The following is a 12,654-nucleotide window of genomic DNA, read 5'->3' on the forward strand; positions in this document are numbered from 1 at the left end:
CTAGTTCCACACTCTCCCTTTTGGTTTCCATAGCACATAACAGCAATTTCAAGTTGCCAGTTCCCAACTTAGCCAATTCAACGCGGTCACGGATCATAGAAGGAAAGGTTACTTCCTGAACAAAACAAAAGCCTAGCCCTAAATAATTACAAGAAAACACATTTTTGAATACCAGGTGTGTAGCTGAGTGATAAAATACCCTTCCAGCTGACCTTTGGAATAGATTTGTATGTAAAATGTTTACAGAACATGGCTTAAATCAATTATCTCATCTCCTGCAAACCCCAGTGGCAGCTTTGCCAGTCTTCAGTGAAACAACCCAACTCCTTGTATTCCAAAATAAGTTGAGAATTTGTAGATTGTGCAGTTTTATACACAACCCTTTGATTGTCTTTAAACTTGAGTCTCTTACACTGTGATCTCAGGAGAAGTCAGATGCCCCAGACTCCCCTCGAATTGCTTGAGAGCCTGGTGTGTTGGATGCTGCTCAGGCGCCTTTAAGCACCTTGTAGAATCAGGCCCAAGATTTCAAGGTCATATTTACAGCATCAAACTTCTTAGGCAACTGTCAGCCGTTGTCAAAGGAGGCCCATCTACAAGGACTCACCTTCAACTGACTAAAGTGTGTCCTGTAGACCTGTACAATATGAAGCAATTTCAATGAAATCTAAGAAACTCTTCTGTTTATGTCAAAATACCTGCATTTTGAATGTGTCCTTTAAAGGGGATGGGTCCCACCAATAAAAAAGACACCCCACCCCACCCCACATGAAAGGCTCAAAACAACCCATCTTTTGATCATCCTGTAAGAGGATGGTGAAGGAGAACCACAGGCTTGATTCCTCATTTTTCTTTATCTGGTATCACTAGCACCGGACATGAAGCGGTCAAACCAAAGTGCTAGGGTTTGCTTCTTCCTTTCACAGTGATAACGAGGATCCATGAAAGGTGATGGGGAGAGTCAGAAGTCCACAGGACTAAGCCCACGTTTCTCCTTGCCGCAGATGGTGCCTGTAAGCCCCAGGCCAACCCAGGCCTTCAGAGGAGCAGGGCCCGGGTCAGGGGCTTTTCTTATTCCCTTTACTGAAAATGAGGAGACCTGGGAAGTTGGCCGCGCCTGAGACCGAGGTGGGCCAGTGAGAGACAACATAGCCATCGTTTCCATTTAACTTTCTTCCTGTCAATTGCTCAGATTTGGGGAAAAGAAGAAGAGAAAGCTACTAATACTTAGATACCTGTATGGATAGTGAAAACGTCAAGTCTAAAATACCCAGTTGGTAATTTTATTTCTAAGTACACATTTGCACATGAATGGTGTTCATGCAGACTGACGTATTAGTTTGTTTCTTCAACACAGTGAATACTGCACAAAAGAGGGAAAAACCTGGGATTTTTTTGAGCTCAGATACAATTTTTCACTGCAACAAGGGTGCAGATGCGGCGCCTAAGCTGTCAAGGGCTCAGTGGATGCCCAAAATAGCTTTTACTCCAGGTTCAGCTCCTGAACCTCGTGGGGCAGTGCCCGGAGCGCTGGTGCTCTGCCGCTGCTCCGGGCGCCCCGTCCCCACGTCTCTGCCAGGTGACCCTGGGGACTTGGTATTTGGGAGCTTGTGGGAAAAAATAACGCAGAATAATTGCGTTTTTGCATTTTCCCCTGAGGTGGGAGGGTCTGCTGGGCACAGCCTGGCAGCTGCCCTGGGGGAAACGAGGTTGTGGTGGTGGCCCCAGAGGGCCTTGCTGCCCGACCCTGCAGCGGTGTCCTTTCCCAGCTGGAATATTTGGGGTTTAAGGTAAAGTAGAAGCTTTCCACAAAAAAAGGAGATGCTCTTCTAAGGAGAAGTGAGTTTGGGGAAATCCCGGGCTCGGCAGGGGGATCTGCAGCAGCCCCCAACAAACCCATCGTTGCTGGTGCCGGGGAGCAAGGTGGCGTCTCGGCAGCCCGGCTTTGCCGGGTCCTCTGCAGGGTGTGGAGAGAGCAACCACCCTCCTCCTCCTTGCCCGAAAGAAACACTGCTTTGGGGACTTGGTGGATTTTTTCCTCCTTTCTTGGAGCCAGCAGAAAGAAATTTTATGGGTAGCCACCTGCCTCATTAAACTGCCTTTCTGCTCCGTTACTTCCTCCTGCAGCTTTGCTAGACAAGCTTCAAGATGGAGCAAGTTTTGCCTGCCACGATGGGCTCTTCTTCACGCGCGCCCGGTGGCTGCAGGGACAGCGTCGGGGCTTCGTACTCATTCGCTTCCAAAGTGCTTCCCGACGCTGGACAAGAGCTCGGTTTACCACATCACCGTGTTTACGAGATATTTTTCTTGATTTTGCTTCCAAACAAAGTAAAACTTTACAATAATACTTTTACATAATAATTTTCAGATACTGGTTTTGATGGGAAGCAGTCTCCTGGGAAACTTGCACGAGTCACTCGGTTTTGAGGCAACTTGCTTATGGCTAGGCCATCCAGGAGCAGCGGTGGTTAAGCAGAAAGCAGCCAGAAAGTTCATTACAGTGGCCTGTTAATTGCTCTCACTCTATACTGTGACATTGGTGAGTCTTTTCACTGGGTCTGGGAATAGTTATCCTGCAGACTGAAACATATTGAGGGTTCGTATAATATGAATTTATCCTTGTTTATCCCAGGCATTTCGTTTCTAGTGGGATTAATTTATGGAGGCCAGTGTCACTGCTTTATTATGTAGCTAATGTAAGAGCCGTGAGTAAATTCCCTGGAGAACTCGCTGTCCTTAACGAGGAAAATCTTGGTGTGCCCTGCAGCTCTGATTCATGCCGCTGCGAAGGCAGCCGGCTGCGAGACGTACGCGGAGGCAGCGGGGAAGAAATGTGTTCTAATAATCGGCTTTACGAAGTGTTTCCACAAAAATGCTTCAGCAGTGTCCAAGGTCATTAAACAGTCTATCGGTAACGAAGTCCTTCCTTAAGCGGGTTGGAAGCAGGCTAGCGCAGTTTCAGCGGACAACCGTACCGACTCGCTGAGTTTTCCCCGCGGTGATTCCAGAATCTGCTTTTAGCCTATGATTATGATGCTGTCGGGAATCTCGGTTTTGATCAAAAATTCCAATTGATTTACTATATTCTCAGCTCCGGTTGCAGACAAGGAATGAATACGAGTCTCGTGCTTTTATTCCTTAGGATATAATTGCGTGTTGGTTGACAGTCCAAGAAATTTGTTTTCAAAATTTTTTTTTTAACTAGGGTTTTTCTTTCCTACGGAATTAAAATTAGCTTTGGTTATTTATATAGCACGCCAGACGTCTCCCCTTGCTTGTGGTGATCCTCTCTACCAGCGCTATTAAACTCAACTGCAGCAGTAGGATAAAGCCCAAAACATTTTACTGATGTGTTAAAGATAGGGGAGTTCTCACTTGGGTGGTTCCCACCTGCTGTACAGAGAGGGTAGGACCAAAAGCTCTGGGATGCTGATAACCCTCCAATGCCTTGTGTGCAATTTCTTCTGGAGCACCGCAGATAATCGGAGGAAAAAGTACAGTGAGAAACCTTCCTTTAGTCCTGAGCACGGCACCAGTGAGAAAACAACAGTCCGGGACAAGCCAAGTCGCTGTGGAAAACCTATCGAGCAGAGGAGAGCCTTGAGACGTCCCTGCCGAGCTTTCTGCTAGACCTAGGTCCAACCACAGTTCTGGATGCAAAACCTCCTGTCCGTTTTGACTGCTTTCTCCCCACACATTTGGTTAGGAAGAATTTCGTGTTGGAGAAATGCTTTATTCTATTTAAAAAAAAAGAGAGAAGATTGGATGATTTATTCTAAAACAATGAGCATCCTTTTACTGAGTAAACTATCAAAAAACTATGGACTACACAAATCTCTGCACTTTGAGTTTGTTTGCAAGAAAATCCATGAAAAATAAAAGAACTATTTAGAGTATTTAAATGGAAAAGAAGATGGAAGATTAGAGTTGAAAATATTTAGTTTGACTTAGTTGTGTGTAATTTCCACGTGTTTAATAGGCTAGTGGTAAAACCCAATAAAACCACCAGAAGCAGTGAAATCATAATGAAACATCTCAAGGTCAAGCTTTTTATTCTTTTGGTTTTGCCGTCTAGCCCATACACTATTTGCAGCAGATGTAATGTGATATATCACTGAACAAAAACATTTCTTCTTTTGCTTCCCCTGCTTTTTCCATCTTATTAAAATACCCTTCTTTGGGGGGGGAAAAAAGTTAGAAAGATTATATCCTTATTAGGAAAGTTCAAATGCAACGATTAACTACAGTAAGTTTCATGTGATGGGTTAGATTCTGGCTTGCAGTTAGTATTTGTGTGCAGACACTCAGAAACATGTATTTCATTCCTAAATGAAATGCAGATATCCGTTTGTGGTGAAAGAAAAGCGCTTTTAAAGAAGCAGCTGCCAAACTCTGAACCTTCCAGAAGAAAAACCTCTCGTGGTGGTACCTGAAATGCAAAACCGATCACTCCTGAGCACATCTGTAATTCCCAGTGGCCCGGGAGGTCTAGGTTTTGTTATGATATTTAATCAAAAACACTTCAGCAGCAGCACTTGCTTGTCGTTGCATGGGGCTCATGCCTCAGTGCTGGTTTGGAAGGCAGGACACGACGCTTTGCCACCAAAATCCTCGTAGGAATACAGATGAGTTCATCATATCGCAAATACAAGAAGCAGTGGCTCACAGGCAGAGGCTGTGCGAGAAGGGGGCTGCCTTGCTCCACGCCTCGGCTCCCAGCTCTTGGTACCTTCGAGCCAGCAAGGACAGAAGAGGTTTGACTCTAATGCGGGGCAAGAGGTGGCCAAACACTCATCGTCTCAGCTGCCCCTAGCAATACTCACCATCTTGTCTTCCTGAAGCCACCTTTATCCCCTCTCCAAAATACCCCTCTCTCAGCAACAGGCAGCTGTGTTTTAAGGCCTATAAAATATCTGAAATATTTTATAGTCACAGCTCTGCCAAACTCCTTCCCGTTCCATGGAGAAACAGCCGTTATTGATTTATAAATGACGGAATCGGAGTTTCTGTCACTGACAACAGGGGCCTGGTGACTCCTGTGAATACTCCGGAGAGTGATCCTGCGCTTGCAGGGAGATGGAAATGGATAATCCAAGGCAATCATATGAGTCCCCATTAATGTGTTATGTAACAGTCTCAGTCTTTAGCTGATTTATTCTTGCCATGCAACACCCTGTTGAATTAGAAAATGACTTTTTCTCTGTTTTAGATGAGAAACAAATCCTGCATTCTCGTGATCACTTGCCCATGATTGCATGGGAAGTCCAGAGCAGCGAATACTGAGTTGAACTAAATCAGGACCAGCCTTCTGGTTTTATGGATCCCTTCCGTTTCAGGTTATGTGGGACAAACCCTCTTATAAACTCCAGAGGTATCGATCAGCATGCCCAAAGCAGTTGGTGGGGAATGTCATTTTGAGCACATATTGCCTCCTTAATTGTTTGTGAAGTCATAGGCTGAAGTGAGAAATTTAACATGCAGTTCATTTACATCTCACCCTTAATGAATAGAGGCATTAAATTTGTCTGTTCTGTAGCCTCTTTTCTGGACGGTCCGAAGTCAGATTTTTTTCCATCCATTAATACTGCAGAAAGATGTGCTCCACCACATCAGGCTGGGTAGCAGTAGCATCCGTGTGGAAAAACCTACGCTGCTCTGTGTCCTCCCTGTATTTAGTCCTCAGCTGGAGGGCTGTGAGCCTGATCTCAGCCAGTTTAGTGCTTGGAGGGGAGAACCACCCATTCCTCATTGCCCCTGTGGCTGCAATGCAAAATACCCGTCTTGATGTAAAAACGCACCTGGCTTTGAGTGGAGGCACAGCCACAGGAGCACTTAGCATGTGCAAGATCAAAGGCAGCCTGAGTTTTTCAGCTTCAGTTCAGTTCCCAGGTTAGGCATTTTGCTTGCACACATAACCACCTTCTGCTAGTAGTTACCCTGTTTTTTACAGAAAGTAGAAAAGTCAGAGGTTGTTTCAAGGGTATCCATCTGGCCGGCTGGCAGGCACTTCTGCTGTTGTTAAAAAGTGACTAAAATTGATGTTAACATTTGTTGTGGAATTGAAAGAGAGAGCTCATCAGATGGTGGTATCACAGTGCTGCTGCATTTTCTAAATTGTAATTGCTTGTATAGCATGGGAGGAGTCTTTTTGTAGACCTTCATATTTCAGCTAATTATTTAGGTCATCTTATTTGGAGGTGGGATAGATATTCAGGTGATACAAATAAGCCTAGCTGCAATTAAGCCAATTAAGCAACATCGATTAAGAGTAGCTGAGAACATGAGCAACTGCATTAGTTCCATAAACTTGTATACGTCAGGTTGGCTGTCAAAAGCTCTTGGGTGTTTCTTTGGCAGTCGGGGCAGCAGGATACCTCAGTGTCCCCTTCCCCCAGTGCTGGATCTTGCACAAGGATCTGTTACAGCAGTTCAACACTTCCAAACTTCCTTGGCACTGGCAAAATCCTCAAGAGCCTGTTTTAAATGTCTTTGGTGACGTGTTATGCCACAACAGTGGTGAAAATTAACCAGCATAAAGCTAGAGTCTCTGATAAGCACATGAATTCAGCTAATTTCCCATGTTATTTCTGCCAATGTGTAGGCTAGCCTCCTTCTTTACCTCTCCCCACTCAGCACCCTCTGCTAGTGACTCTTGGGTATACTTTAAATAGCTAAATTTAAAGGCAACTTCAAAATACTGCTGAATGTTGCCAGTTAAGAAATGCTTTCTTTCTGCATATACTTGAATTTCTTCCATGCAGGCTGTTGTAATTAGCGATTGACTTTTGGGTAAATGTTTTGAGAATATTAGGCTCACATGCTTGCTTTAGTGCACCGAAAGGGGGAGAAACGTATTTACCAATACAAAAGTTGCACCGTAACTTAGTCAACAACTTCACTATTTCAGCTGGACAGGAGTGCGACGCGTAGCTGGGAAGCGTGAACAGATTCATACAAGCAGATGCGCGGAGGAACCCGTCGCTAGCCGAGCTGCACCACGCGTCAAGCTGACAACAAGCACCGTGAGACACGGCGAATAGCTGACACGGGGAAAAGCTCACAGCCGGCATCGCTGTAACCTCAGGCAGGGTCTTGGGCTCTTAGTGCCGTCAGCTGCTCCTGTCAAGGTCACGCTATGCTCAGCAAGGTGTCTTTACCAGAACGAGGGACTGAAGGGCTGTAATCCTCCAGTCAGCAACGTTTGATACTGCAAATGAGAGCGAGCAAGTGAGAAACCGGCCCGCTGCCTTCCTCTCGCCTGCTTCCCGTTGCGGCTGCAGCTGTGGTGGGAGGCCCTAGACAGCAGCGATGGAAAATAAACCTGCTCTGGAAGGAGGGTGGACCAGCAAAATGGGCCACAGCAAACAGCAGCTCCAAGCAACTGCAGTGTCTCCCTGAGGCAATGGTAAGTTATGGCTGGTGTAATTTTTAGGGCGAATGGGAGGCACATACTGGTATAAAAGGTGAGCTTTAAAGATGCCAGCAATGTAATGTAAAAAAAATAATGCATTTCAACAGTCTATGAGTAGGGTTTGGATGCAGAAGGTTAATTTTAAAATACCCTTCCTGCCTGTTGATTCTGGTAAAATGTGTCATTACATGTAAGACTTCTCCATTCCCCACCTGCCAGATTGAGAGGGTAAAAAGGGCAAAACTCGGTGTTGTTCATTATTGTGCGGCTCTTGTGGAGCACAGCTGGCTTCTTCCTCTGGCCTGTGATGTTTTATCTCATGAAGTTCACCTTGCAGAAGTTGAATAATTTCTTAGCACTGGATTTGGCTTAGATCGGTGTTCTGAGACACCACTAAGCTGCTATTCCTCAAAACTTCTGGAGAAAGTGTCCGTTTGGCTGTCAGCATTTGTTGTGGCTGCGTTGTGGAGCAAAAAAAGGAGAATCTCCGGCACTAGGTCAAGGTTACGTGAGGAAAAAGAGGCTTTTTGAAAAGCTTGTTTTGGAGGCGATTTCTGAGTTCTCAGATACAGCAGCCTAGATGGGAAACTTGTCAACATACATCAGCCCTCCTTGCGCTTCACTGATGGGAGAGGTCCTGGGGGTGCGGAGCGGCCTTGTGCGCAGGATCATCCTGAAAGCAGGGCTCAAGTGTCAGGCTAGGTAAATGCCCCCAGGGAGAGCAGGCAAGAGGATCTGCACTTAGTAGTTAGGCAGAGGTTGCACGTGGCTGGAGGGGAGGATGGTGGGAAGGCTGTCGGCACCTTCTGCTTGGCAAACTAGGGCACCTTGGCATGGTGCGTGGGCAGAGTCAATGTGCGGAGACCCTGCCCTCTCCGCAAGCACCTGCGCTGTTTCCTCCCTGGCTGCTTGTTCTTGTCCCTGCGTCACCCCTTGGCACTTGAGGTGACGCAACTGGTTGCCATAACAAGAGAAATAGTCTGAACAGGCTCCCTCAAAGAAGAGGTGAATATGCACATCGCAGTAAAACTGTTACCATGTGTGTGAAGCATGTCTATTCCTGGCCAGTGCAGAAATTGTCTTTTTTGTCTGGGTTGTTTTTTTCTATGGGAACAACATAATATGTGGCTGGTGCTACAATATCTGGAACTGATATGCCACAAGTAGCTAAATGTAACTGGCATGAACTGGCACACAGTCTGTGTTCTCCTCACTTCCATTATGCTTTTTGGTAGAGAAATAAGACTCATAGTAGAAGTGCACAGACAGGCTGTTTTTGCAGTGGCAAGTTTATTAAAAATGTTCTCTATCACAGACATTGGAAACAAACTCAGCAGATGTTATTGTAACTGAAAGATTCAGCAGACAGTTGAAAGAAAGTAATTTCAATGTACTGAATTATGAAAAATAATGGGCCGGTTTCCACAGCAAACTCCCCACAAAACCCAAATATTACTCATCAGCCTTAGCTTCCAGCTTGTGATCAGTCTGCCTTTAGGATGGAGCATATGGTTCAAGAGCTTGAGCTTTGAGTTTACACATACTTACAGTACAACAGCCTACAGGGCACAGGAGGGGACACGTTAGCACCAGTGCTCGTGGATTAGGGTCAACATTGCCTCTGCCACCGCGTGTACATGGTACTGACTCTACTGAAGAGTTAGGTTAAAAAAAGGTTAATAAATCTGGCACTTGGAAGGCAAACTGTGCTCTGCAATGGCCTAGGGATTCTCTGTTACCTATCACACGTGAGTGCCTGTCTCTGAAGGCTGCCCATCAGAAATAACTTAACGTGTTTTCTTGCAAAAATGAGTATTTTGCGTCCCCTCCATTTGAAGTGTTACTTAGTAATACATATAAAACCTTGAGATCAGGAAATCAGCATGATTTTTTCTTACTGCTCTCCTAAAACTAAGCACGAACTCTTTATTTAGCAAATATTAGACAAAATTAGCATCTTCAGCAATTTTGGTGAAATGTTTTCACACAGCGGAAAATCTGTATAAATACCGTGTTCGTAATTACTGAGATTCACAAAAAAAGAAGGCTTTTTTAGAAAATCAAAAAGGGTCAAATAAAAAAAAAATAAAAAAAGCAAAAGGAATGTCAAATACTACATTTGGAGTCAAATAAGTTTGTGCAGAGGTAAAAGAGAAGTTGTCCATGAGTTAATGTCTCAGTATTAAAACCTTCCACCTAAAGAAGCCCGTGTCTCTCGCAAGCCGTGTGCCTTTCCTGACGTTCACAGCTGGTCGCCTAGCTCCGGTACGAGCAGAGTGGCCGTAATGCCACAGTTTTCTGTTCAAGGCAAAGAGTCCCTCTTCCAGCTGTGAGGTAGAGACTGGGTATCAGGTCACTGCGTATGAGATCCCACCGAGTGCAGCAGTTACACATTCGTTTCTAGTTCATTTATTTCGATAGTGCAGTGGTCCTTACTGCTGGATTTCTTCGTGTGATTCTCCACTGGACTCTCTTCTTGCTCCACCTGCACAGGTATGTGGTGCTGAAGCCCCTTCCCTGTTTCTGGTCCGTGAGATTCATCCATGGTCTTCACGCAGCCGTTTCGCTGGCAAGCCACAATCTGCTGGACGTTGAGAGGCTTAGGTTCACAGATCAACGGCACCTGCGTGAGAAGCATTAAGATTTGGAATACTGCCACTGTTTGCTGTAGACCACAGGAAAGAAATCTTTACTTTGAAAGCCTGTGCTCTGCTTTACATTCGCCAGGATTATCTAGGGCTTCCACAGACTGCCAGGACCTGCTTCTCCTGTACACTGAGGCATCTTTGTACCATCTGGGTGAAGTGAAAGAGGCTCTAGGTCTCTAAAAATGCAAATTCTGTCACAACTGTAATTTAGCTTATACCCACAGTAATAACTGTTTGCATCATTAAAACGATATAAGTACTGTAAATAAAGACCAGAATTTCTGGACCAAGTTTAAACGATATGGACTCTTAATAACCAGTATGCTGAGCTTTGGGTGGTGCTTGCTTTTGAGCACTATTACATAGTCCAGTTAGTCATCTGATGCCACCTTCTGCCTTTCTTCTAACCTAGTGAGCTAACACCTGTCTCTGCAGTTTGTGCTACTTCCGAAGAAATAAAGAGGATTTTATTGACTGATTCATAAGTTATATATTGAAGTGCCCTTTAAGTCAAACCAGAAGTGCTGATGGGGAAAATAAGACGTAAATACTGGCAGAGAGAAGAGGTGGGCTTGCAGCTGAGAAAATTTGGCCTTTGGGTATACATTACTAACTCCATGAATTATGCAGCCAAAATGCATGGCAGACTAATGGTATATTTTAATGCAGTTATTGAGCATGATGCAAAGAAAAAGAATCTCATCACAGATGACTAAATAATCCTTTAGAAGGGATTTTATAGTTTTGAAACATCTCTTCTCGAGTGAAGCCTGCTGAAATCTGAATGCTCTGCTCCAGGACTGAGGTCTAAATACAGCGATGAAACGCCTGCAGGCCTGTGTTTGCAGCAAGCCAGGCTACGCTTCTGGCTTTGTAACCCGTGACATACCTTGCCATTAAGTCATAGATTCAGTTTTCTGTAATTGGCCATATATGTGGTCAATGTATTCAGGCCTAACCCTATCATTAGGAATTACTGCAGGTGCTGAGTACCTCAGAGGCTTTCTTTCTATATAAAACTTGAAAGAGTTGGAATTTTAAATGGATGTTCCAGGAAGGCATGGGAATAGGATTTACCAGAAAGACTGGCTGTAAAATGGGAGAAATATCAACAGAAGTAAAACTTGGCTATTATACTGAGTAGTTTACCATAGATAACAGGCAGGACTGACGCATGCCTTCTGCAGCTCAGTCCCTGTGAAGTCCCTTTTCTGTAGGAAATATCCTGTCCCTGTGGAAGGAAGCTAGTGCGGGTCTGCTGTTAGCTGAAAGGGCTGGGGATCAGCACCTCCGAGCGCGATGGGCTCGTGGAGGCAGCGCAGGAACCTCCTTCAGGGAGGGATCTGAAGGAAGAGTATGAGGGGCAGTTGCAGGTATAAGGAAAGACTGACTGGTGCATGCCAAGAAAGAAGAGAAAAAAAAAAAAAAACATGGGAGAGGAGGGAGGCAGGGGCAGAATTTGGAGGTATATGTGGTTTAGGGAATATAATATAGAGAAGGAAAAACAAAGACAAAGGAGGGGCTTGTATTCACTGCAGGAATACAAGAGGATGCCTGAGCATGAAGCCTTGAATGGAGCAATGGGTTTGTGGTAGTCCAGAGGGAAAACTCTTGTACTAGTGGCTTCAAATTCTGCTAGAATAATGGCCTGAAATGCCCACGGAAGCTGCTTTTGTTGTGAGCTTATGCATAAACACACTTACAGGTACCTTTACCTCCCCCTGCACATGCCAATACTCAAGGACATTTGCCACATTTGCAATGTTGGTCACAGGTTGGAAGCAGGACCCCATACAGGCCTGTTGGATCTTTGCTGCTGACTGTGGGACTCGCTAGTCCAGCACCTCGTGCATTTGCAGGACTGTGTGCCTGCCCCTGTCCTGCTCCAAGCCCCAGGCTGCCAGATACAGCTGCCTGGCAGATGCCGGAACAGGGCCAGAGGCAGCACTGCTCCCTGGGGGGGTTTAGCACCCCAGCCTCCCCTTGGCTGTATGACCATGTTACTACCTGCCTGTGTCTGCTATGAGACTTTTGCAGCAGGTTCCTTAAAAAAAATAAAAATAAAAATAAAATAGAGAGGCTTGAATCTGAGTGGCTTTTTGCATGACCTCCTGGAAGAGGACCCCTCCACCCCACCTGGCGAGGCAGCGCATCGCCCAGTTCTGTCCTGCGTCCGAAACACCTTTTACAAACCAGATGCAACGAACGCGGGAGGCCAAGAGCTCGCGGGTTCTTGGCCGCGATAGGGCTCACGCTGGCTCACCGAGGCCATGGTGCTGTTACCTCGTCCCCGTCCTTGACGAACTCCTTCCGGCAGATGTGGGCCATGATCCCAGCCGCCAGGGCATCTCCCAGGACGTTGATCATCGTTCTAAACCTGTCTCTGGCAAACGAAACAGTGCTGATAAGTCGTTGGCTCTTGCAGCACCTGCCCACACCTTCATCACTGTATTATTTATAGCTGAAAGCCATTTTGGCTCTATTTGTATGAGCTAACTAGTTTAGACATGGAAGTAAGGAGTTTGGCATGGGAAAGCCACCAGTTCCTTAGCTGCTTAGTTGGGATTTCCAGCCTGTTGCGTGCTCTGTGCTGCC

General features: G+C 45.6%; 1 protein-coding gene and 1 long non-coding RNA gene across 2 annotated transcripts in view; one reads left to right on the forward strand and one right to left on the reverse strand.

Annotated features, from left to right (window-relative positions):
• The first annotated feature begins 6,804 nt into the window (after positions 1 to 6,804).
• Positions 6,805 to 10,350, forward strand: LOC135329061 (uncharacterized). Its single transcript, XR_010390264.1, has 2 exons — positions 6,805 to 7,405; positions 9,905 to 10,350. It is a non-coding gene; the product is annotated as an uncharacterized LOC135329061 (long non-coding RNA).
• The window catches only part of SLC1A7 (solute carrier family 1 member 7), a 60,459-nt gene continuing 56,470 nt past the window's right edge, over positions 8,666 to 12,654 (reverse strand). The window contains exons 10-11 of the mRNA XM_026105364.2: positions 12,343 to 12,442; positions 8,666 to 10,034 (exon numbers count right to left, since the gene is read on the reverse strand). Of these exons, the coding sequence (XP_025961149.2) occupies positions 9,798 to 10,034; positions 12,343 to 12,442 (337 nt within the window). The 3' untranslated portion in view covers positions 8,666 to 9,797. The remainder of the gene's footprint in view (positions 10,035 to 12,342; positions 12,443 to 12,654) is intronic.

This window comes from Dromaius novaehollandiae, chromosome 8, assembly GCF_036370855.1.
Source record: "Dromaius novaehollandiae isolate bDroNov1 chromosome 8, bDroNov1.hap1, whole genome shotgun sequence".
NCBI lineage: Eukaryota > Metazoa > Chordata > Aves > Casuariiformes > Dromaiidae > Dromaius > Dromaius novaehollandiae.